At 39.4% G+C, this 27,052-nt stretch overlaps 1 protein-coding gene and 1 pseudogene across 2 annotated transcripts in view; one reads left to right on the forward strand and one right to left on the reverse strand.

Moving 5' to 3' along the window:
• Positions 1–27,052, forward strand: part of SUGCT (succinyl-CoA:glutarate-CoA transferase) — a 1,135,530-nt gene that overhangs the window by 93,889 nt on the left and 1,014,589 nt on the right. For both annotated transcript variants that reach the window (XM_036246586.1, XM_036246587.1), the window contains exon 7: positions 6,057–6,148. In XM_036246586.1, coding sequence (XP_036102479.1) covers positions 6,057–6,148 — 92 coding nt within the window. The remainder of the gene's footprint in view (positions 1–6,056; positions 6,149–27,052) is intronic.
• Positions 8,158–8,636, reverse strand: LOC118620358 (annotated as a pseudogene).

Consider the following 27,052-nt stretch of genomic DNA (forward strand, 5'->3'; position numbering starts at 1 on the left):
AGGTGCCTCCCTTAGGGATAGTATTGCATCCCCTCCCCCTTCCTCTGGGGGATTCCTGTATTTCAGTCTGCTCCTGGTATGGGGTGGTGAAGGGAGTGGCCCTGAATCCCCTGAAGGTGATTTTGCTGTTGGATTGTAGGTAGGTGGGAATTCAGGTTCCTTAGAGGAAGGGGGAAGTATGGGATATTGGGCCTTTGGAGCAGTGGGGGTTTGAGGTCTTCATTTTACAACCAGTATTCTAGCGCCAATCTGTAGTGCACAGGCCTTTAGCCATAGGGTGGATATCTCATTAAATCAAGCCATTGATTAATTTAGGGAAATTGATCTGGATGTCCAGGATCACCTGTGACCTGATTTCAAACTGCCTGCACTAACTCAGGGTCAAAAGAGCCTATATTAGGCCATCCTACCCCAAAAGTGGGCCATTCTAATTTGCAGAGGGTGCACAATTTACCTTTTGAGAATTTAATCCCATACCCGTATTCTTTTTCAAAAGCTTCACTGAAATGCCCTAAGAGGCATATGAGGGTGGTCTTTTGAGAACTTCTCCATTACCCATCCTCTCCAGGGACAGCCACAAGCTGGACTCAGATTAAACAGAAAAATAGAAAAAAGGAGAAAACTGAAAATTCCCAAGGGCTAAAGAATTGTAGGCTCCCTTGTAGTAGAAGGTCTGTGAGCCAGGATAAAATATTCTCATCCTCTAGTAAGACTGGCCAGAACCAAAGTATATCCTCAAGGAGACAAAGGACAAACAGGCTGAAGCGACAGAACAAGCATGTGGGCCACATATAAGGATCGGAGACAAAAGAAACACACAGACAGAAACTTCCACTTCATCCGCCTGGCCACTCCCCTTGTGGGAATTTCAGATGCCTTTTTGCATGTGGCAGGTTGGAATAAGCCCCCAACGTGGATCATGTTCGCTGTTGGAACACTGGAGTGCTCCAAGAACCTGATACTGCCTTTTAGCCGTATGAGGCTGTCATGGAACCACAGGGTAGGACTCACACAGGCTCCGTAACAAATGTCGTGGAGCACAGTCACTCACACACAATTACATTCACACAGTCATACTCACACATCATTGGAATTTCCTTCCAGAAATTTCCTACCCTGAGCGGTGCCTATGCTGCTTGGGAGGTGATCAGTCTCCCTTTCCGCTCCAGTGGCGGGTTTGAATGAACAGAATTTGCCAAACTTGAATTAGAATTTGCCAGATTTGAACCCCGTCTAACATCTTAGGGGGATTCCCAAGAGAGGAGAGGCTGCACCATGTCCGGCCCTCTCACTCTCATCCAGATAGACCAATCACGGAGAACTTACCTCCAAAGGCTTTTACCAGGTCTCCTTCAATCTTTTTGGAGACGTCCTGGCATCTTCTGGCCACTTGTTGGAAACCCAAGTAGGATTTTTGGGGCCTGAAACTCGGGGCGCCTCCCCTCAGATATATAGAGGTCTGGTGGCCGGATTGAGAGAGGCTGCCCATTTTAGGCGTCTAGCCCTTAGTGTAGCAAAACACCAGGGAATCTCACTGGGGCCTCCAAATGTTATGTGTCAGTGAGATAATCAGAGACACACAGCCAAATTGTAAAGGAGTGCTTTATTCTCGCTGGCGGGCTGCAGAGGGCATAGTCTCCCCTCAGATCAGCAGCCACAATTCTTCTTGCTCATCTGATTTTAAAGACAGAAGCCCCATCCTCCTTTTTACCCCCCTCCCTCCTAGGACCGGTACAATAGTGGATGAGACAGTGATTACAGAAGTCAAAATTAGCATTATTCACCAGGCTCAAGATTACCTGCAAATGTCTGCAGTTACCGGTACTGGGAACTGCAAATGCCTGCAAATACTGATACTGGGAACTGCAAATGCCTCCCAACACGTGGGGCAACTATAATCTTAGGCAAAGTTTCTTTACTTCTAGGGGTAATTAACCTATTATTGGAAAAATATTGAGGAAGGTCCATTGATGATAAAAATGGAGTTACTTAGTCGCCTTAGCCAAGAGGCCTACATAAGAATATAATCTAGTCGCCTTAGCCTCGGGGCCCAGGTCAATTAAAGAATATAATTACAACATTTAGACTATTTATTCTCATAAGTTCAAAGTACTTCAAGGTAGTTTATGTTATCTTTAATATTTTGTGGAAAGGGCAAGTTACTATATTAGTATATTAATAAATTAATATTAACTAAATATATTTAGATCTCAATAAAGTGTGTTTTGTTTATACTATCTTATCAAATTGAATTTCCATAATAAATCTATGAAATAAATGTGAGTATTTGGACACTGAGGGTCAGAGAGGTTAAAAGAATTGTCATGACCTGGACCCTTTGGCTAAGGTGACGAAATGACTCCATTTTTATTATCAATGGACTTTCCTCAGTATTTTTCCAATAATAGGTTATTTACCCTTAGAAGTAAAAGAATTGTGCCTAAGATTATAGTTGCCCCACGTGTTGGAAGGCATTTGCAGTTTCCGAGTACCAGTAATTTCAGGCATTGCAGGTGTTCGCAAGCCTGGTGCATAATGCTAATTTTGACTTCTGTAATAGCTGTCACACCCACTATTGTACCAGTCCTTAGAGGGAGGGGGCTAAAAAGGAGGATGGGGCTTCTGTCTTTAAAATCAGATAAGCAAGAAGAATTGCTGCTGAGGATCTGGGAAAGCTGTACCCCCCCTTCCCCCAGACTGCCAGTGTCATGTAGTGCTCCTTTACAATTCAGCTGTGTGTCTCTGGTTATCTCGCTGACACGTTACAATAGTCAGAGCCCTGGCCAGTTTGGCTCAGCGGTTAGAGGGATGGTCTGTGGACCAATGAATCACGGGTTTGATTTCGGCCAAGGGCAGGTACCTCGGTTGCAGTTTGACCCTGGCCAGGCCCTAGTCAGGGTCATGCAGGTGGCAACCAGTTGATGTGTCTTTCTCACATCAATGTTTCTCTCTCTCTTCCTCTCCCTTCTGCTCTATTTGAAGATAAATAGAAAAATATGCTCTGGTGAGGATTAAAAAAAAAAGTCAGAAATAGTTGGCAGAACAATAATTTGAATTCAGACTTTTTTTTCTTTTTCAGAGATTTTTTTTTGCAATTTTTATGAATTTATTTTTGTTACAGATGTTCCTTCTCCTTTTCCCCCCATTGAACCATTTGCCCTATCCCACCCCACCCTCCAGCATTTTTCTTTGGTTTATCTCATCCCTCTCCCCATCCCACCACCTTTCTCTGAGGTTTGTCAGTCTGAACCATACTCTTTTTATGTCTCTGGGTCTATTTTTTTTTTTTTTATAGTTTTTTATAAATTTATTTTTGTTACAGATGTTTCTTTTTTTCCCCATTGACACTCTCCTCCCCGTACCCCCATCCTGTCCCTAGCTTTGTTGTCCATGTCCATCGGTTATATGTACATGCATATAAGATCTGTGGTTTATCTCTTCCCCCCCATCCTCTCTTCTGAGGGTTGTCAGTCTGTACTCTACTTCCACGTTTCTGGGTCTACCCTGTTCCTCAGACTGTCATGTCCATTATATTTCACAAATGAGGGCTTGTTATTCCTTCCGATGTGTTCTTTATTTCTGCTATGTCATTCTTCATTTTCACTTTGTTTTCAATGCTTCTATATCTTTACTTATAGTGTTGAGGTCCTTATTCATGATGTTGAGCTTCTTTAAGATCATGGCTCTGAATTTTAGCTCTGTTAACTTGCTTAACCTCACCTCATTTATCTCATCTATGGTAGAGGTCTTTTGTTCTTTTATTTGGTATTTGTTTCTTTCTTTCACCATTTTGGCTATCTCAGTGGGCTTTGGAGCCTGCCAAATTTTCCCTGTGGGTGTTGGTGTTCTGCTGTTTGTGGCTCCCTCTACAGGGTTTGGATGTGTGTGGGAGGACCCACGTTAAACACCACTGTCAAGGCTTACTTTCTTGAGTAGAGTTGCTATCCCAGGAATGGTTCAGTTATCCTCTAACTTTTTGCCTGGAGGCCATTAGTTTCATTTAGTTGAATAGCCTTGGGTTCTCAGTTGAATGTAAGAGGTGTTCAGCGTAAGAGGCTTTCCTGAGGGTGGGGCAGATGCTGGTTGTAAATGAGCCTCAATTTGCATTTCAATGACCCACCTGGGTGAGGTTGAATCCCCAAGGGAGGGGCCACCAACTCTCCCAGAGCCCTGGGAAGCAGTAGATGGCCACCATCCTGTGTGGCTGCAACTCAGCAAAAGTTCTGAGTGCCCTCCAAATCCTGAGTGTCCCCACACAGTTCCAGTCCAGGCCTCCCTCCCTCTGCCGGAGCCCAAGGTTAGTGGCTGTGGCTATTTTAGTGCTCTATCCTGGCTCTCTGTGCTGTGGAGCAGCTTGGGAGTTTAACCCCGAGGGTGTTGCTCACAGCTAAGACCGCTGCTGTCTGTGGGCTCCCAGCCACCCTCTCATGCTTCACAATCCTACCAGGATTGATTCAGTGTCCCTGGTTATATGGTCCTTGTAAACTGCTTTTCTGTTGCTTTTCCCCCAACGATTTGTCCTTATTTTAGTTGTAATTCCAGTTTTTGGTCCTGGGATATGGTCTGTGTAGCTTCCATTAACTCTGCCGCCATTTTTCCTTTTACTGTCTCTTTGTAATTTAAAACGCATTGTTAGGAGATATAATCATTTTATTCATTTCAAATTTTTTTTTTAATCCTCACCTGAGGACATTTTTGCATTTATCTTCAACAGAGAGGGAGGGAGAGAAGGAGGAAGAGAGAGAGAAACATTGACATGAGAGAGACACATGGACTGGCTGCCACCCACGCAACCCCAACCAGGCTGGGGACAAACTGTAACCAAAGTATGTACCCATAGCGGGAACTGAACCCGGGTCTCTCTGGTCCATGGGCCGACGCTCTAACTACTGAGCCAAACCGGCCAGGGCTCTTGCTCAAATTTTTAATCATCATTTATATATTTTTTTGTATACTTGAGATAATATGCAAAAAGAATCTAGGGAGACATTGTTTTATTTTACTTTACATGTTGTTTTGTATATAACAAGACTAGCAAATACCTATTGAAGTCTGGAAGGTAAGTTCAGTGAGTGAAATAGGCTGAGGCATAAAGGAGTGAGTGGTGGAGCCCTGGCCGGTTTGGCTCAGCGGTTAGAGCATCGACTTGCGGTCCAGAGAGACCTGGGTTTGGTTCCTGCTAAGGACTTGTACCTCAGTTGCAGTTTGTCCCCGGCCCTGGTTGGTTGTGTGGGTGGCAGCCACTTGATATGTCCCTTTCACATCGATGTTTCTCTCTCTCTCTTTCTGTCTCTTCCTCCTGCTCTGTCTGAACAAAAAATGGAAAAATGTCTTCGGGTGAGGATAAAAAAAAAAGGACTGAGTGGTGGAGACTGTGGCAAATTGGAGAATTTGTGCCCTGTGTAAAATGGGAAGAGCTATTATTTAACTCTGATAGTTACCATGTGAGAATGTGGGCCTAGTTTTTTTTTCTGATTTTTCAAGAGAAACCAGAAATTTTTATTTTTTGTGCTGTCTTCTGATTTTTATTTATTTTTTAAATCCTCATCCTAGGATATTTCTCTATTTATTTTCTGACACAGTGGGAGGGAGGGAGAGAGAGAGAGACATAAACATTGATATGAAAGAAACACATTGACTGGCTGCCTCCCACATGACTCTGGCTAGGGCCAAGGACCGAACCTCATCCGAGGTATGTGCCCTTGACTGGAATCGAACCCACGACTCTGGTCCAGAGGCTGACGCTCCAACTGCTGAGCCAAACTGGTCAGGACTATCTTTTGATTTTTAAATGTTATAAACTAAAATGAAAACATTTCAATACACTATTCAGGCCAGACAAAACATTCATGCAGGTATTTGGTCTGTAAGTCACCGGTTTACAACCTTATGGGGTATAACACCATAATTAATTTTACTGCCTTCTTTAAGGGATAGTATAGATTGTAATAGTAACAAAATACTGCAAGATTTCTGGATATAAATGCTTTTAGATACACTATTGTACTACTGGTCTCTTTATGTGGTGCTTAATATGTCTATTCTCTTTGTTTTAGGGTATGGTCAGACAGGTCCACTGTCTCAGCGAGCTGGTTATGATGCTGTGGCCTCTGCTATTTCTGGTCTGATGAATATCACAGGGCCTGAGGTAGATATGTATCCTTCTTTAAACTATTCGTAATCTTTTCACCAGGTATTCCAAAGGGATTTTCAATCTTTACTAATCCATAAGCTTAAATTTGACTTAATTTTAGAAAGAATCCAGGGAAATTGAAGGACTAATTAAAAATGTTAATATGAAGAACAAAGTAGGAGGGATCACATTACCAGATTTCAGGTTATACTACAAAGCCACTGTAATCAAAACAGCCTGGTACTGGCACAAAAGTAGGCAGATAGATCAATGGAACAGAATAGAGAACCCAGAAATGGACCCAAGAAAATATGCTCAATTAATATTTGACAAAAGAGGCAAGAGCATACAGTGGAGTCAAGACAGTCTCTTCAATAAATGGTGTTGGGAAAATTGGACAACTACATGCAAAAAAATGAAGCTAGAACACCAACTTACACTGCACACTAGAATAAACTCAAAATGGATAAAAGACTTGAATATAACTCGTGAATCCATACAAATTCTAGAAGAAAATGTAGGCAACAAAATCTCAGACATCATATGCAGCAGAATTTTCACTGATACATCCCCTAAGGCAACAGAAACAAAGGAAAAAATGAACACATGGGACTACATCAAACTTAAAAGTTTCTGCACAGCAAAAGAAACAACCATCAAAGCGGAAAGGAATCTTACTATATGGGAGACCATAATCGCCAATGATGCATCAGATAAGGTGTTAATTTCCAAAATATATAGAGTACTCATACAACTCAACAAAAGGAAGACAAAGAACACAATTAAAAAATGTGCAGAGGAGCTGAATAGACACCTCTCCAAACAGGACATACAAATGGCCAAGAGACATATGAAGAAATGCTCAACATCACTAATCATCAGAGAGATGCAAATTAAAACAACAATGAGGTATCACCTCACACCTGTCAGAATGGCCGCCATCAACAAATCATCAAACAACAAGTGTTGGGAAGGGTATGGAGAAAAGGGGACTCTGGTTCACTGATGGTGGGAATGCAGACTAGTGCAGCCACTGTGGAAAACAGTATGGTGTTACCTCAAAAAGTTAAAAATTGAACTGCCATTTGACCCAGTGATCCCACTTTTAGGAATATACCTAAAGTAACCTGAAACACCAGTCACAAAGAATATATGTACCCCTATGTTCATAGCAGCACTATTTATAGTAGCTAAGATCTGGAAACCACCCAAGTGTCCATAAGTGGATTAAAAAGCTGTGATACATGTACACAATGGAATACTATGCAGCTGTAAGAAAGAAAGATCTCTTATCATTTGAGATGGCATTGAAGGACCTGGAGAGTATTATGCTAAGCGAAACAAGCCAAGCAGAGAGAGACAAATATCACATGATCTCACTTATTTGTGGAATATAATGAACTAAACAAACTTCTGAACAAAATTAACCCAGAGACATAGAGGTGTGGTACAAACTGACAAGCCTCAGAGCAGGGAGATTGGGGGGAAGAGAGAAACCACAGAACTTACATGCATATGTGCATAACCAATGAACATGGACGTCAAAGCTGGGGATGGTGCGGGGGGCGGGGGGGGTGTTAGTGGGGGAAAAAATGAGAAACATCTGTAACAAAAATTAATAATAAAAAAAATGTTAATGTGGCTTAAATGTCAATATGACCTCATAGAAAATAAAATTCTTTTTAGCAAGAAGCAATGGAGTGGTAAACATTTTTCTTATTGTATTATGTTATTCACGTTTAACATAAGCACCTCTATGTGATTTAGGAATATTGTTTCTGTGAAGTAGAATGGCTGACTAATTAGTTCAAAGATGTCCGTTTCTTTCTTTTTTTAACCAAAAATATATTTATTTAATATATTCTTTATAGGGGCTCAACCAGAGACTTAGTTTAAAAAACAAAGAAAACAAATATGATACCACAGCTGATGATATAGAGTCCTATTTAGAAATCAAGGCAAGGACAGTTCATCTAAGGAAAAAATAGAAAGACAGCACAGGGAGAGAGGTTGGACTGCTGGAGTCAGGGCTCTTGGCTGGAGACCTGCTTTGCGTAGGTTTCCTGTAGGTACTTCTTAAAGGCTGTGGGGTTTTTCCAGAGCTCCGCAGCATGTGTTCAATGGGCTATAGATGCTGGGTCCTCCTAGCAGGCTCTGAATACAGGGTGGTCCTGACATTATATAGGGCAGACCACTTGTCCTTTAGGATGCCCAGGCAGATGTTACTGTGAGTGTCTACATTGGGATGGTAGCAGGGCGTGAGGAATTTTACTGTGAGTGCATTGTATGGTTAGCCACTGGGGAACTCTAGGGAGAGCTTATACCTCAGGTCTTCGTATACTGTGCCAGCTGTTCCATGGATGGTCCCCACTCATTTGAAAAGGTTGTCTGATTCAGGGAAGGCAGAAATTGCTTTGTCACCAGACATCATGAGGGTCATCAGCTCCTGCTGTAACCTCTTGCCCACTGGGGTCCTGCGGGTGGCACCCCAGCTGGGCTAGGCTCCTTTAGGAGCTGTAGTGATGAGGAGGGCGGCTGTTCACGGTTCTGAGAGGCTATCCAGGCAGCGCCAACTGGGAGAGACATAGGAACTCAGAGAACACCACTGCAACTTCACAGATGTTCATTTCTACCAGAGTGCCTTCCTTCACTTGGCATGTGTACATAGTAGAGGATTTCTTTTTTTTTTATAATTCTCCCCCAAGGACGTTTTTGCATTTATCCTCAAACAGAGTGGGAGGAAGAGAGAGAGAGAAAAACATCAGTGTGAGAGATACACATTGACTGGTTGCCACCCACACAACTCCAACCAGGGCTGGGGACAAATTGCAACCGAGATACATGCCCTTAGCGAGAACCGACTCCAGGACTCTGGTTCGTGGGCCGAAGCTCTAACTGCTGAGCCAAACCGGCCAGGGCGAGGATTTCTTTTTTTCTCTGGAATAATATAAGTTGTTATGTATTTTTAAATTTATTAGTAATGCCTCAGGTGTAGTTGTGTCTGATTGTTATATGCGTTAGATTCTGCTGGTGGAAAAATTATTTGATTTCATAATGATCCTGCTCTACTGATGATAGGTTGGGAAGTTTCTAAAATGTATATAGGTGGCCAAAATGTGGTTAGTTAGATCAAACTCTTAGAAAATGCACACTTGGGGTAAAAATGAAAAAGTAAATAATGTAAAAAAAAAAAAAGTGTGTAAAAACCTAGTAAATAAAAATACTAAAAGACATTCATTTCTAAAACAAAATAGATGGTAGTCTTATAAAATAGTTTTCAGTAAGGTGTTTCTTCCTTGCATTACTTTCTTCAGTTAATTCTTCAGGAAATATTACTGTAGTGTTAGGATAAATATGCAAAGTTACTTCAAGTCTTCTTTTTTACAGTCTTTACTTCTATCAGTTAATTTTAAATCAGGCACTGTGATTTTAGTGACTTGAAATATAAGGTCTTTTGCACTCTTTCCTCTGTTTTAATTTCACAAGTTAGAAAAAACTGTGTGTGGCCTTTCCTTAAAATATTCAAGTGCACTTGTTTTCTTTTATCCATTGAGAAAATAGAGTGTGGATATCTCTCTCTTTACTCTGTCTCACTGAAGTTCTTTTATGTATAAGATATTGTGAGGGCCTTATTTAAGAGCACTGAACTCAATTGTGAATATGTGAAAGGATCTGGGACTTCTAAATTTTTATATTCAAATGTTAAAATGAATTAACACAAAAACAACTGAAGTGAACCATTACGCTGGCTCCTTTATTACACTTTGCTATACTCTGATAGGCATAATCACACAATGTGTACTCAACCTTATCATTCATTAGTCAGTAACTTTATGTCTTGTGTTATCCTGCATGGGCAATTTTTGTTCTAACTCAACATTGGTTGAACAGTTACTATTTGCTAAACATTATTTTATTCACTTTACATATATTAAGAAAACTTAACCTCCATGTAATGTCTGTATTTCTTTCACAGAAGTGGGACACATTTCCCACTTAATTCATTGATTGAATGAATGGTTATTGCATATATCCTCTGTATGCTGGAAACTGTGGCAGGTATTGGGGATTAAGCAGACAACAGGGTAGGCATTGTCCTTAAGTGGGGAAAATAAAACATTAACAGAAAACAAACATTAAATTTAAACTAAAAGAGCTCTGAAGAAGAGTACAGGGTGCTGCCCTGGCCAGTTTGGCTCAGCAGTCAGAGCGTTGGCCTGTGGAACAGAGTCTCGGATTCGGTTCCCCCTAAGGGCACGTACCTCAGTTGCAGTTTGTCCCTGGCCCTGGTTGGGGTCGTGTGGGTGGCGACCACTCGATGTGTCTCTCTCACATCGATGTTTCTCTCTCTTCCCACTAAAAAAAAAAAAAAAAAAAAAAAAAAAAAGGACAGGGTGCTATATATATAACAGTGTGTTTACTAGCGGTCTAAAATAGTCTCATATTTTTAAAAAACACAATTGGTGGTATACTTTCTCAATTTTAAAAAATCCCATAAAAATGAGATATAATTTGTAAAGTGAAAAATCTTGAGTTTGGTTCAATGATGTTTTACAAATATATACACCTGGATGAACATTACCAGTTGAAGATATAGCATATTTCCATCACCCAAAAAAGTTCCCTCATCCCTTTTCCCCAGCAATACTATCTCCTGTTAGAGATAACTACTATTTTGATTTCTATAGACTAGTTTCTCCTATTCTTGAACTTCTGTAAATATAATTCTATAGTATGTATTTTTTTATGTGTGGTTTCTTTTGCTCAACACAATGTTTTTTGAGGTACATTCATTTGTTGTATGTATCAGTGATGTGTTTAATTGTTTTATATTGTTCTATTGTATGAATATACCAAGATTTATCCATTGTTCTGTTAATCAACACTTGAACTGTATCCAGTATTTGTCTTTTATGAGTAAAGTGCCTATGAACATACTTTTCAATGGCTTTTGTTGGACATACACACTCATTTCTCTTGGGTGGAGCAGAGAGGTCACAGGTTAGATGCATATTTAGCTTTAGTATACTGCCAGTTTTTCAAAATGATACCAGTTTATACTCTACCAGCAGTGTATGAGAGTTTTCGTTATCTTCACTGACTCTTGAGAAGGCTAGTCTTTTCAATTTTAGTCATTTTGGTGGGTTTGTAGTAATATTTTATTGTGATTTGTATTTTCCTGGTATGTAATGTACATGTTTTTCACAAGCTTAGTGACCATTTGAATATCTTTGTGAACTATGTGTTTAAGTATTATATGATTTAAAAAAATATATAATTAGAGTGTTAGTCTTTTCCTCATTGACTTCTTTCTATAATCTGGATTCTAGTATATGTCAGACATATGCATTGCTGATATTTTCTCCTAGTCTGTGGCTTGCCTTTTTACTATCAATGATTTTTTTTTTTTGGTTTATTTTATTTTTATTAAAAAAATTAAAAATTCAGTTGATGTTCATTGTTATTTTACATTATATTCAGGTGTACAGCATAATAGTTAGACATTTATATAATTTATGAACTGATTACCCAATAAGTCTAGTACCCATTTGGCACCATATATAGTTATTACAATATTACTGATTATATTCCCTATGCTATACTTTTCATCCTTGTGACTGTTTTGGTACTACCAGTGCTACTTCTTAATTCCTTCACCTTTCTTTCTTTCTTTTTTTTTTTTTTTTTATCCTCACCCGAGGATATCTTTCCATTTTTTGTACAGATAGAGTGGGAGGGAGAGAGAGGAAGGGAGAGAGAGAGAGAAACATCGACGTGAAGGGACACATCGAGTGGCTGCCACCCTCACGACCAACCAGGGCCGGGGACAAACTGCAACCGAAGTACGTGCCCTTAGCGGGAACCGAACCCTGGTCTCTCCGGACCGCAGGCCGACACTCTAACCGCTGAGCCAAACTGGCCAGGGCTCCTTCACCTTTCTTACCCAATCCTCTAACCGCCTCCCATCTGTCAACCATCAGTTTGTTCTCTGTATCTATAAGTCAATTTCTATTTTGTTTGTTTATTTTGCTTTTTAGAGTACACATATAAGTGAAATCATATGATAGTTGTCTTTCTCTGACTGACTTATTTCACTTAGCACAATACCCTGTAGGTCCATTTATGCTGCCACAAATGGTGAGATTTCATTCTTTTTTATGGCCAAGTAATATTCCATGGTATATATGTACCACACCTTTTTATCCACTCATCTATTGATGGGCACTTGGTTTACTTTTATATTTTGACTTTTGTAAATAATGTTGAAGTGAACATAAGGCACATATATTCTTTTGAATTAGTGTTTTGGGTTTCTTCAGATATATACCCAAGAGTGAATCTCTGGGTCATAAGACAGTTCCATTTTTAATTTTTTGAGAACCATTCATACTGTTTTTCATAGTGGATACACCAATCTACATTCCGAGCAGCGCACAAGCATTCCCTTTTCTTCACATCTGTGCCAACACTTGTTATTTGTGGATATATTGATGATAGGCATTCTGACATGTGTGAGGCGATATCTTGTTGTGGTTTTAATTTGCATTTCTCTGATGATTAGTGACATTGAGCATCTTTGCATTTGTCTGTTGGCCATCTGTATGTTCTCTTTGGAGAAGTGTTTCTTCTGTTTCTCTACCCATTTCTTAACTTTCTTTTTAATCCTCACCTGAGGATATGTTTTTATTGATTTTAGAGACAGAGAAAGGGAGAGAGTGAGAAACATTGATGTGAGAGAGAAATATTGATGGGCTACCTCTTGTACACACCCCAAATGGGGATTGAACCTGCAATCTAGGCATGTGCACTGATCAGGATTCAAACTCACAACCTTTTTGGTGTATGAAATGATGCTTCAACAGAGTCACCTGACCATGTCTCTGCCCATTTTTTAATTGTATTGCTTGTTTTGTTGGTGTTGAGTTGTCTGAATTTTTTATAAATATGGGATATTAACTCCTTTCAGATGTATCATTGGCGAATGTGTTCTCCTAGGGAATGAGGATTCTTAATGGTCAGCAGTCCTTATTATAGAGGCTGTTATTGTTACCATCTTTTTTTTTTTCTATTAAATGACATTTTTTTAAAAAAATATGTTTTTATTGATTTTTTAGAGAGAGAGGTAGGGAGAGGGGCAGAGAGATAGAAATATCAATGTGAGAGAGAACTATTGATTGGTTGCCTCCTGCATGCCTCCTACTGGGGATTGAGGCTGCAATCCAGGCACATGCCCTGACCGGAATCAAACCAGCATCCTCTTGATGCATGGGATGACACTCAGTCCACTGAGTCACACTGGCTGGGCTTGTTATACTCTTTCCAAACTATCTAGGTAATGCCATCATAATTGAAATAAATTAATTTTGTTTAGCATTATATTAAACCAAGTTATTGTTTACATTAAATCTCTTGATATTGTCAATTTTATTTTGAGCTGAGTCTACTCTTGTTTCACATTGGTGAGCAAGAAGATTTTTATAGTTCTTCTGTAGTTCACTGGTATGCCTGGAACTGTAATACTGAATTGTTTTATAAATGCCAAAAATGCCAGAGAAATGTCAACAAATTGGAAACAATCCAAAGAGATGTTAAAAATAATATATATATATATCTTGCTGAAACCAAGAGGAAAGACTAAAGTAAATATTTTTTATTTAAATATTGTAGTTTTATTGGTGAAAGTGGGGTATCTCTCTCCCCACTGAGTGTTGGGGGTGGTATCCTTAGTATGTCTTAAGAAAAAGAATTTTCTGAGACTCCCGTGGGAGGATGAGTGATTTTTATTTGCATGGAATTATATCTCTGGGTCTCCAAAGTCCCATTTCCCTTAGTCCAGTCTTGGAAGAAGTACAGCTAGGCATTCAGTTGAGGTAAAAACAAAGCCAGTGTTCAGAGTTTCTATTCCATATTGCAGCTGGGTCCAGTTTAATAGCAGCCTAGTTGCAGTCCATTAGTCTTTTGTGTGTGTGGGTCCACATGGTCATGGATCATGTGGGCAAATGCAGGGGAGCTCAGCATGAGCCATGAGCCAAACATTTCAAGAGGAACCAAGAGCATGAACTCCTTTGTTTAGGGGATAAAATATATCAAATCTTTATACGTTTGCAGTGGCCATGCCCATTCTGGCCAATGACCTGTGTTTTCATGTGTGAATGACAGCAAGCATCTTTGCTACTCCCCTCAGCTTTACTGGACATGTGTGTATCTTCCCCCATATCCAGTCCCTTTCCCCAGCAATCTGTGGGGAATAGAATGGTGGCTCCCTCAGGAGTGGGGAGTGTAAAGCATTAGCTTCCTGGTGAAGGTGCCTAAATGACATGCCTATAATATTTAGCCTTCCCTTTTTGCCTTTTCTGTTATTAATAACTAAGTTCATTACAATGGCATCAGATGAACAAGAAAGGACATTTAAGTACACATGAATATCAATATAGAAAGAGAGTGTATATTGGGAACATTGTTTAGAAATATCCAGATTATGCATGAATATTTACTTTCTTTAAATTTCTCTCATTTGGAGGGTGCTCATTTTTGGTTATTAAACCGTCTGAAGACTCTAGGGGTAGGGACAGTGTCACAGGCTTCTTGCACTCCATCCTCACATCTAGTCTATGGTTTTACAACTGTTGGCTGACATTCACTCAACTTCTAAAATCTATGCACAAACTATCTCTTTCCCAGACGCATAGCTTCAATCATCCTGGGCTTGTCTCTACTCTGCTATGTTATCCAGGAACTTTAACCCTCACAGATTTTTGTTAAGTTCAATTCCTGTTATTGATGACCTACTTAACATCTTCAGTGAATAATCATGGGAATCAGAAAACCAGAGTTTAATTTTAGTCATTTAGTGTAGCTTTAGACAGGTTGTCTGACTTCTGTTTTCACCTCTGTAAAATAGGGAAAATATATTTTTTAAATTGGTAGTTGTAAAATTGTAAACTGATGGTAGAAGCATTACCTGAATGATATGAAAATCCATGCTGTAGCCTTATACAAATGGCTATTTATACATGAGAAAGTGAAGCTGCCGAGGAGTAGAATCTACAGCTCTGTATTCAGTATTTCAGCTATTAAGTGGAATTTTCTTCATTTAATGGAAGTATGAATTTGTTAAAATTAATTATGTGAATGTTGCTAGAAGCATAATTTTAGCTTCAATGAGTAGTTTGAATAGACTGTGTGCTAGAACAGAAGGTCCATATATTGTATAGTTCCAGAGTTTGTGCCCATGAACTATGAAGGCAGTGACTGTGGTGACTTCGTTCTTGCGCACTAAAATCCTCATTTGATCTGAATATACCATTTTTTTTGTTCTCCATATTGTACTTTGTACTTCTAAAGATGTTTTTCATACTAATTAGAGCTGTAAGTCATACTTACAGTGGTTTTCATAATCAAAATATTACCTTCTTATTAAGGAATTTATTTTTTTTTTTGTTTTATCAAATTAATTTTATTTTTAATTAATACTCTACTCAATCAGTAATCAAAGCCTAAGAATTCAAATTTCTAAGTTTCTCTTGAATCCATCCATCCTCCTCTGTCCTTGACTGAGGTTCTCATCTTGTCTCTCCTCCTTTATTGCCAAATCAACTTAGGAGTCTCCCAGCACCACACCAAGAATCTTTTAAAAAGTCACCTTTTTGCAGCCTTTTTTATTCATAAAGTGCTTTGATACACCTTTTCTTATTTCATTTTCATGTCTACCATTGAGGTCAATTTTCTCATTACACATATTTGAGAACTGAGAAAAAATGGAGAAAGGCTAAGACTTTCCCAAAAACAATGCAGTTAGGAAATGGTGGAAGGATTCAGTTCAGAAAACAGAGCTTTGAAAAATTCATATGACCCAGGTAAAAAAAAAAAATCTGTAGATTACATTAGTATAATGAATGACTCTGTATGTAATAAATGTATGACTTATATACACATACATTTAAGGATAATTATTTACTTTGGAAATGAAACTACTTAAAAAGAAAGTTTTAGCTTTTTTGTTGTTTTATAGATAATTCGATTGAATAATAAAACTAAGGAGAAAAATGCTTGGTGACTTTTCAAATTCATGCCTCCTAATTGAATGATCTGCCAGAATTTATTCCAGTTTATTGCATACATTTTTAAATAAAAACAAGGTTTTAAATAATAACTTAGAAAAACAGATGATTTTTCATTCTACCTCCCTCCTCTCCTTTCTTTTTTACAATCTATTTCATTGGGCAGACTCTTAAAGTAGGGAAACGGACATAGAAAAATTAATGAAAATTTTAAATAGTCTTAAATTGTGTCTGGGAAATACTTTAAGAAATTCTTAATTTTATAATTTAGGATGTTGTGATGTAAAGGAAATAGCTCCTTTGCAAGTGTTTTTCCTGTTTCTTCCCTTTTATTGTCTAGCTTGCATTATTATTATTTGTAAATTATAACCGAAGACATGCTTTATAGAGAGGGAGAGAGGGAAGGATGGAGGGAGGGAGAGAGAGAGAGAGAGGGAGGGAGAGGAGGAGGAAGGGAGGGGGAGAGAGAGAGAGAGAGAGAGAGAGCGAGCATCAATGTGAGAGAGAAACACTGATTGGTTACCTTGCTTATGCATTGTAACTGGGGATCGAATCTGCAACCCCGGTATGTGCCCTGACTTGAGAATTGAACTGGCAACCTTTCCATGCACAGAACAATGCTGAATCAACCGAGACACTCTGGTCAGGCTAGCTTACAGTATTTTTTTATTAATTTATTTCTGTTACAGATGTTTCTCCTTTTTCCCATTGACACCCTCCTCTTTATCCTCCCCACCACAGTATTGTCTATGTCCATTGGTTATGCATATAAGTTCTTTGGTTTATCACTTTCCTTCTTCCTGGCCCCTTCCTCTGAGGTTTGTCAGTCTGATCCCTACTTCTATGTCTTTGGGTCTATTTTGTTCACCAGCTTATTTTGTTCATTAGATTCCACATAGAAATGAGATCATGTTATACTTGTCTTTCTCTAACTGGCTTAAATTGCTTAGCATAATACTCTCCGGGTTCCTCCATGTCATCTCAAAGGATAAGAGATCTCTCTTTCTTACAGCTGCATAGTGTTCCATTGTGTACATGTACCACAGCTTTTTTATCCACTCATCTACTGATGGACACTTGGGCTGTTTCCAGATTTTAACTATTGTAAGTACAGTTGGCCCTAGTTTATCACGGTTAATTAGTTCCAGACTCTACTGCGATAAATTAATTTTTGCAAAGTAGGATTCTTTATTTCGAAATCAAATATTTTCACAGTTAGAGGATAGAAAACCTGTTAATGACCTAAATATGTTTTTAAACATTATTATGGCCCTCTAGACATGAAATAACACCCTTTAGTCACCATTACTCATTATATTGGACAAAATAAGTGAAAATAAAACAGATGTTATAAATATATTATTATTATTGTACACTTAATTACTCACACACAGTTCTTACATACAACCACTAACCTATGAAAATAGTGCAACTTGTTTGATGATGAAGTGATGAAGATGAAGATATGTACTGCACAGCAAAGAAGAGCAAGGTTACTGCTCCTCTGAAGGCACAACTTCAGTAGGAGGGTGTTCAGGTGGTGCAGTATCTTCAACAGGTGCGTCGTTGTCTTCTTCCGCTGAAGGAGTACTGGGAGTAGGCAGTGGGTGTCTGGGTATGTGGCTGAAGAACATCGTGATAGGCAGTTGCTGGTGCTGTCTTTTCATATGCATGAGGAGGCTTTTGTAGCGTTCTATCACTCCATCAAGTGCATTCCAGAATTGCAATGCATGCATCATTTGTGGGTCCGATTCGCCAATCATGTCCTGTACTACCTTAATAGTTCTCACCTACTTTTGTGAGAGATGCTCAAAGGTAAGGCCAACTTTCTCCTTTTGACCCCCAGGAACCTCTGGCTGCTCTTCCTCCTCCTCACTCACAGACTTAATCATCTCCACCAGATTCTTGTCAGTTAAGGGATCCTAATGTGTCTCAGCAGCTCATCCACATCATCGCAGGTCACATATATGAAACCTCTCAGCATCCGGGCTAGCCTAACTGCTAATTCACTGCCCAGGAATCCTTGAAAATGAATGTTCAGGAAGGTGGTCTTTTTTTCAAAACAGTCCTCTCCTCAAAACAATACTCTCCTCAAGGATCTTCTGGAATGTGTTGTTCACGTAGTCCTCTGCTGCAGGCTGGTCAGCAGAGGCAACTTCTCCATGGAGAATGACACTCTTCAGAAGATACCTCTTCTAAAACTTCTCGAACCAACCCTTGCTCGCCATGAAATCCATGAACATTGTAGAAGAGGATCCAGGTTGAGGTTCATCTGCCATAAAAAGCTGATAGAGCTGCCTCACCTTCTCCCAGATGACCAGCGAATCCAATGGAATGTTTCTCTTGCAGCTGTCACTGATCCAAATGGCTAAGGCAGACTCCGTTTTCACTATGAACTTATTATGACTTGTCATGACACATTTTGCATCCTTGTTGAAGGACAGTAGCTGTTGCATGGACATTCTTTTCATCTTTACTGATGGAGTGAATGGTAGACTCACTCAAGTCGTAATGGCTGGCAACCTCCATAATTTTCTTGCCATCTTTGATTATATCCAAGAGTTTCACTTTCTCCTGAATGGTAAGCATCTTCCTTAGGCACTTAGTTTAATCGTCAGAAGGCTTGGAAGAAGCATATGTTTAGGAGCCATCATGGGGCTTATATAAAATTTCTCAGAAATTGCAAGCACTTAGAAGACCAAAGATGCTTCCGATGCATAGTGATGTAGAAGCGTGTATGAGAGAAATTAACTTGCATTAGGTTGAGCCAATCAGTGGCCAGGATAGGAAGAGGCTAGGATAGCCAATCAGTGAAAAGCACACTCTGATTGGCTTGGTTTCACCACACCCAATTGCTTGGAAAAAAGATATTGCCCACACACAAGGAATGGTTGAGTGGGGGAGTGCACCTGGCATTAAAGGATTTGTGGGGGTGCTTGAATACATGGGCCTACAGTCCATATGTGCAGTAATTTTAATTTTAATTGTAATACGGGGTGTAAAATTGAATCACAACCGAGCGCATGCTGCATCATTTTCACTGTCTCGATCAACTTTTTAATGAATATATTTGAAAAAACTGCGATAGAGTGAAGACCTGAAAGTCAAAGTGTTAAGTGGCAAGTGATGACTGTAGCGCTGCTATGAACACAGGGGTACATATATTCTTTCTGATAGGTGTTTTAGGCTTCTTAGGATATATTCCTAGAAGTGGGGTCACTGGGTCAAATGGCGGTTCAATTTTTAATTTGTTGAGGAAACATCATATTGTTTTCCATAGTGTCTGCACCAGTCTGCATTCCCACCAGCAGTGTACTAGATTCCTCTTGTCTCTACACCCTCGCCAGCACTTGTTTGATAATTTGTTGATGGTAGCCATTCTGGCTGGTGTGAGGAGATACCTCACAGTCATTTTAATGTGCATTTCTCTGATGATTAGTGATGTTGAACATTTTTTTATATATCTCTTGGCCATTTGTCTTTATTATAATTATTTTTTCAATTTTTATTAACTTATTTTTGTTACAGATGTTTCTCCTCCCCCCCAGGCCCTCTCCTGTCTGTCCTGCCCCCACTACACCCCTAGCATTGTTGTCTATGTCCATTGGTTATACATACATGCATATAAGTTCTTTGGTTCATCTCATCCATTGCCCCACCCCCTACTCTGAGGTTTGTCACTCTGAACCATACTCCTTTCTATATCTCTTGGTCTATTTTGTTCATCAGCCCACCCTGTTCACTATATTCCACAAATAAGTGAGATCATGTGGTATTTGTCTTTCTCTGATTGGCTTATTTCGCTTAGCATAATACTCTTGAGGTCCCTCCATGTTGTCTCAAAGAATAAGAGATCTTTTTTTCTTTTCTTTTTTATTTCTTTTATTTTTTCATTTTAAAATCTTTATTGTTGAATGTATTACAGATGTTCCTCATTTTCCCCCCATTGACTCCCTCCTCCCCACTCCCGCCTTTTCCCACACTGTTGTCTCTGTCCATTGGTTATGCATATAAGTTCTTTGGTTTATTTCTTCCCACTCCCCCAACCTCTTTCCCTTTGAGGTTTGTCAGTCTAGCAATGAATTTGTACTTCTTAATTCCGTCACCTTTTTTACCCACTCCCCCAAATCCCCTCCCATCTGGCAATCAACAAAATGTTCTCTGTATCTATGAGAATGTTTCTGTTCTGCCTGTTCATTTTGTTTGTAGATGCCATTGTCGATAAATATGTATTCATTGCCATTTTGTTTGTTCATATATTTTATCTTTTTCTTCAAAAAGACCCTTCGTCATTTCATATAATAATGGTTTGGCGGTGATGAACTCCTTTAACTTTTTCTTGTCTGGGAAACTTTCTGTGGCCATCTATTCTAAATGACAGCTTTGCAAGATAGAGTAATCTTGGTTGTATGTTCTTGCTTTTCATCACTCTGAATATTTCTTGCCACTCCCTTCTGGCCTGCAAAGTTTCTTTTGAGAAATCAGCTGACAACCTTATGGGAACTCCCTTGTAGGTAACTAACTGCTTTTCTCTTGCTGCTTTTAAGATTCTCTCTTTTTCTTGAACCTTTTGCATTTTGATGATGATGTGTCTTGGTGTGGGCCTCTTGGGGTTCATCTTGTTTGGGACTCTCTGTGCTTTCTGGACTTGTATGTCTGTTTCCTTCACCAAGATAGGAAAGTTTTCTGCCATTATTGTTTTAAACAGGTTTTCGATTTCTTGTTCCCTCTCTTCTCCTTCTGGCACCCTCAAGATGCGAATGTTGGCATGCTTGAAGTTGTCCCAGAGGCTCCTTACACTATCCTCATTTTTTTTTTTCCTTTTGCTGTTCTGATTGGGCATTTTTTGTTTCCTTATATTTCAGATCAATGGTTTGTTTCTTGGATTTACGTACTCTACTATTGAACCTGTGTAAATTATTCTTTATTTCAGTTAGTGCCACCTTCCTTTCTGACTGTGCAGCCATAATTTCTGACTGGTCCTTTTTTATGCTCTTGAGGCCCTCACTAAGTTCATTGAGCATCCTTATAAGCAGTATTTTGAATTCAGCATGTGTTAGGTTGCTTATCTCCATTTCGCTTAGTTCTTTTCTTGGGGTTTTGTTCTGTTCTTTCATTTGGGACCTGTTTCTTTTTCTCCTCATTTTGGCTGCCTCTCTGTGTTTGTTTCTGTGTATTACTTAGTGACAGGTATGGGGCTATCTGAGATGAGATGCTGTTTGTTTGAAAGAATTTAGGAAAACCTGAAGCAGGATCCAAGACAGGCCAATCCTATGGTTAAGCAACTGGCAACAGCTTGCGTGGGACTGAAAGTTGGGTGGGGCGGGGCCTCAGGGAATCACCAGTGTGGGGTACCAGTGTGAGCCAGGTTGCTGGAGTCCCAGATACGGTGACTGTCTGCTGCCCCAGGGAAGGGCTCACCAAAGGAACAAAGGCCTCTGACAGCACGTTTGTCCCGGAGAAAGCCCCCACTCCAGCCCTTACTCCAATGACAAACAGATCAGTTCTTCCCTGAATGTCTCTGGTGCTCTTTGAGCTGCCTCCCTTCCAAGTTTAGAGGGAGTGAGTCCGATAAGTCCGTGTACGGGCCCTTTAAAGAGCTACCTGGGGCTTCAGCTGCATCAGCTTCCCTGAGCCTCAGTTCTTGCTGTTTTTTTTCAGCCGGAAGTTATGGGGACTTCTCTTCCTGCCACTGGAACCCTGAGGGGGCATCTGGTGTGGGATGGGGATGCCTCAGTCCTCAGGGAGGACCTTCCCAGCCAAGGTATCCTCCTGATTTTTATCTGCCATAAGTGGGTGTGGGACCAGCCCGTCCACCTCTGCCCCTCCTACCAGCTTTGATGTGGCTGCTGCTTTAATTCCGTAGTTGTAGGACTTCCATTCAGCTTGATTTCAGGCAGTTTTGATGATGGTTGTTCTGTAGTTTAGTTGTAAGACTGATGTGGTTGTGGGAGGGCGCAATACCGCGTTCACTGGCGACGCCATCTTGACCGGAAGTCGATCTTTTTTTCTTACATCTGCATAGTATTTCATTGTATATATGTACCACGGCTTTTTTATCCATATATATATATATATTTTTTATGAATTATTTATTTATTTTTTTGTTACAGATATTTTACCTTTTTACCCCATTGGCACCCCCCACCCCACCCCACCTCCGCCTCGTCCCCGGCTTAGTTGTCCATGTCCATTGGTCATGCATACCTGCATATAAGTTCTGTGGTTTATCGCTTCCCACCCCCCCACCCCTCCACCCCCTCTTCTGAGGGATGTCAGTCTGTGCCCTACTTCCATGTTTCTGGGTCTACTGTATTCCTCAGACTGTTATGATCATTATATTCCGTATATAAGTGAGATCATGTGGTATTTGTCTTTTTCTGCTTGGCTTCTTTCACGTAGGATAATACTTTCTAGGTCCCTCCATGTCGTCTCAAAGGATAAGAGATCTTTCTTTCTTACAGCTGCATAGTACTCCATTGTGTATATGTACCACAGCTTTTTTATCCATTCGTCTACTGATGGACACTTGGGCTGTTTCCAGATCTTAGCTATTGTAAATAGTGCTGCTATGAACATGGGGGTACATATATTCTTCCTGATTGGTGTTTCAGGCTTCTTAGGGTATATTCCCAGCCGTGGGATCACTGGGTCAAATGGAAGTTCAATTTTTAATTTTTTGAGGTAGCACTATATTGTTTTCCATAGCGGCTGCACCAGTCTGCATTCCCACCAGCAGTGTATTAGAGTCCCCTTTTCTCCACACCCTCGCCAACACTTGTTGTTTGATGATTTGTTGATGGCAGCCATTCTGACAGGTGTGAGGTGGTACCTCATTGTTATTTTAAATTGCATCTCTCTGATGATTAGTGATGTTGAGCATTTCTTCATATGTCTTTTGGCCATTTGTATGTCCTGTTTGCAGAGGTGTCTATTCAGCTCCTCTGCCCATTTTTTAATTGGGTTCTTTGTCTTCCTTTTGTTGAGTTGTAGGAGCACTCTATATACAGTATATTGGAAATTAACCCCTTATCTGATCCATCATTGGCAATGATGTTCTCCCATACAGTGGGTTGCCTTTCCATTTTGATGATTGTTTCTTTTGCTGTGCAGAAGTTTTTTAGTTTAATGTAGTCCCATGCATTCGTATTCTCCTTTATTTCATATTCTCCTATATTTCTGTTGCCTTAGGTGATGTATCAGTGAAAATTCTGCTCCGTATGATGTCCGAAATTTTGTTGCCTACATTTTCTTCTAGAATTTTTATGGATTCACAGGTCACATTTAAGTCTTTTATCCATTTTGAGTTTATTTTTGTGTATGGTGTAAGTTGATGGTCTAGTTTCATTTTTTTGCATGTAGCTGTCCAATTTTCCCAACACCATTTATTAAAGAGGTTGTCTTTACTCCACTGTACGCTCTTGCCACCTTTGTCAAATATTAATTGAGCGTATTGCCTTGGGTCCATTTCTGGGTTTTCAGTTCTGTTCCACTGGTCTATATGCCTCTTCTTGTACCAGTACCAGGCTGTTTTGGTTACAGTCGCTTTGTAGTATAACCTGATATCTGGTATTGTGATCCCACCTACTTTGTTCTTTTTTTTCAAGATTGCTGTGGCTATTCGGGGTCTTTTTTGGTTCCATATGAACTTTTGAAGTATTTGTTCCAGTTCTATGAAATATGTCGTTGGTATTTTGATGGGGATTGCATTGAATCTATAGATTGCTTTGGGTAGTATGGACATTTTAATGATGTTTATTCTCCCAATCCATGAACAGGATATGTGCTTCCACTTTTTTATATCTTGCTCTATTTCTTTTTTCAATGACCTGTAGTTTTTTGCAAATAGGTTCTTTACTTCTTTGGTTAAGTTTACTCCTAGGTATCGTAATTTTTTTGGCGCGATGGTAAATGGGATTGTTTTTTTCAGTTTCTCTTTCTGTGAGTTCATCATTGGTGTACAAGAATGCCGTCGATTTCTTGATGTTAATTTTGTATCCTGCTACTTTGCCAAACTCATTTATTAAGTCTAGTAGATTTTTGATGGAGTCTTTAGGGTTTTCTATGTATAATATCATGTCATCTGCAAATAATGACAGTTTCACTTCCTCCTTTCCAATTTGGATCCCTTTTATTTTTACTTCATGTCTGATTGCTGTGGGTAAGACTTCCAGTACAATGTTAAATAATAGTGGTGAAAGTGGACCTCCCTGTCTTGTTCCTGTTCTTAATGGAAATGTTTTTAGTTTTGCCCATTGAGTATGATGTTGGCTGTAGGTCTTTCATATATGGCCTTTATTATGTCGATATATGACCCCTCTGTTCCTACCTTGCTGAGCGTTTTTATCAGAAATGGATGCTGGATTTTGTCGAATGCTTTTTCAGCATCTATTGATATAATCATGTGGTTTTTATTCTTCATTTTGTTTATGTGGTGTATCACGTTTATTGATTTGCGGATATTGTACCAGCCTTGCATCCCTGGAATGAATTCCACTTGGTCATGGTGAATAATTTTTTTGATGTATTGCTGGATCCGATTAGCTAATATTTTGTTCAGGATTTTGGCGTCTATGTTCATCAGGGATATTGGCCTGTTGTTCTCTTTCTTCGTAGTGTCTTTTTCTGGTTTTGGAATTAGAATTATGCTGGCCTCATAGAACGTGTTTGGAAGTCTTCCTTCTTCTTGAATTTTTTGAAATAGTTTGAGGAGAATGGGTGTTAGTTCTTTTTTGAATGTTCGGTAAAACTCCCCCGTGAAGCCATCTGGGCCTGGGCTTTTGTTTGCTGGGAGAGTCTTGATTACCTCTTCAATTTCCTTAGTTGTTATAGGTCTGTTCAAGTTTTCTATCTCTTCCGGGAATAGTTTTGGGAGACTGTGTGTTTCTAGAAATTTGTCCATTTCGCTTAGATTGTCGAATTTGTTGCCATATAGTTGTTCATAGTAGTTGTTAATGATCTTTTGTATTTCCGTGGTGTTGGTTGTTACTTCTCCTCTTTCATTTCTGATTTTGTGTATTTGGGTTCTCTCTCTTTGTTTCTTGGTGAGTCTAGCTAAGGGTCCATCAATCTTGTTTATCTTTTCGAAAAAGCAGCTCTTTGTTTCATTGATCCTTTGAATTGTTTTTTTGGTCTCTATGTCATTTATTTCTGCTCTGATCTTTACTATTTCCTTCCTTCTACTTGCTCTGGGGTTTTCTTTTTGTTTGCTTTCTAATTCTTTAAGTTGTGAGGTTAGACAGTCAATTAGAAATTTTTCTTGTTTTTTGAGGTAGGCCTGTAGTGCTATGAACTTCCCTCTCAGAACTGCTTTCGCTCCATCCCATAGATTTTGTGTTGTTGTGTGTTCATTTTCATTGGTTTCCAGGAAGTTTTTAAATTCTTCCTTAATCTCCTCGGTGACCCATTCATTGTGTAATCACATGCTATTTAGCCTCCATGTGTTGAAATGTCTTTGCATGTTCTTGTTGCCGTTGATTTCTAGTTTCATGCCATTGTGATCTGAGAAGATGCTTGATATGATTTCAATCTTCTTGAACTTGTAGAGATTTCGTTTGTGTCCTATCATGTGGTCTATCTTTGAGAATCTCCCATTTGCACTTGAGAAGAATGTGAATTCTGTAGTTTTGGGGTGTAATTCTCTGTACATATTCTATTAAATCCATTTGGTCTAGTGCTTCATTTAGAGTATCTGTTTCCTTGCTAATTTTTTGCCTAGAGGATCTATCCAGTGCTGTCAACGGGGTGTTGAAGTCCCCTGCTATGATTGTATTGTTGTCGATTTCTCCTTGGAAGTCCTCTAGAAGATTTTTAATATATTTTGGTGCTCCTATATTGGGTGCATATTTGTTTTTCAAGGTTATATCTTCCTGTTGGATAGATCCTTTCAATATTATGTAGTGGCCATCTTTGTCTCTAGTTATGGTCTTCATTTTGAAATCTATTTTATCAGATATGAGAATTGCTACCCCAGCTTTTTTTTCTTTTCTGTTAGCTTGGAAGATTTTTTTCCATTCCTTCACTTTCAATCTATGTGAGTCTTTTGTTGAGAGGTGGGTCTCTTGTAAACAACATATAGATGAGTCATGCTTTCTTATCCAATCAGCTACTCTGTGTCTTTTTATGGGAGCATTCAATCCATTTACGTTTAAGGTGATTATTGATATGTACTTATTTATTGCCATTTTTGTTTAGTGTGGTTCTATTTTTCTTCCCATTTCTACTGCTAATTACAGCAGTCCTTTTAACATTTCTTGCAGTGCTGGTTTGGTGCTAATGTATTCCCTTAGCTTTTTTTTTTTTTGTCCTGGAAGCTCTTTATTTGATCTTCTATTTTGAATGATAGCCTTGCTGGGTAGAGTAGTCTGGGATTCAGATTCTTGTTTTTCATGACTTTGATTACTTCATGCCATTGTCTTCTGGCCTGTAGTGTTTCTTGTGAGAAGTCAGCTGAGAGCGTTATGGGGTTCCTTTTGTAGGTAACCTGTTGCTTATCTCTTGCTGCTTTTAGGATTTTCTCTTTGTCTTTAATTTTTGGTGTTTTAATTACTATGTGTCTTGGTGTGGGCCTGTTTGGGTTCTTCTTACTTGGGACTCTCTGTGCTTCTTGAACTTGAATGCCTTCTTCCTTCACCAAATTAGGGAAGTTTTCTCTCACTATTTTTTTGAATATATTCTCTATCCCTTGCTCATTTTCTTCTTCTTAGGGGACTCCTATGATGCGAATATTATTACGTTTCCAGTTGTCCCATAGTTCTCTTAAGCTGTTTTCCTGTTTTTTAATAGTTTTTTCCTTTTGTTTTTCTGATTGGTTGATTTTTTCTACCCTGTCTTCTAATTCACTGATCCGGTCCTCAGC

The sequence above is a fragment of the Molossus molossus genome, unplaced genomic scaffold (genome assembly GCF_014108415.1).
Source record: "Molossus molossus isolate mMolMol1 unplaced genomic scaffold, mMolMol1.p scaffold_m16_p_7, whole genome shotgun sequence".
Lineage (NCBI taxonomy): Eukaryota > Metazoa > Chordata > Mammalia > Chiroptera > Molossidae > Molossus > Molossus molossus.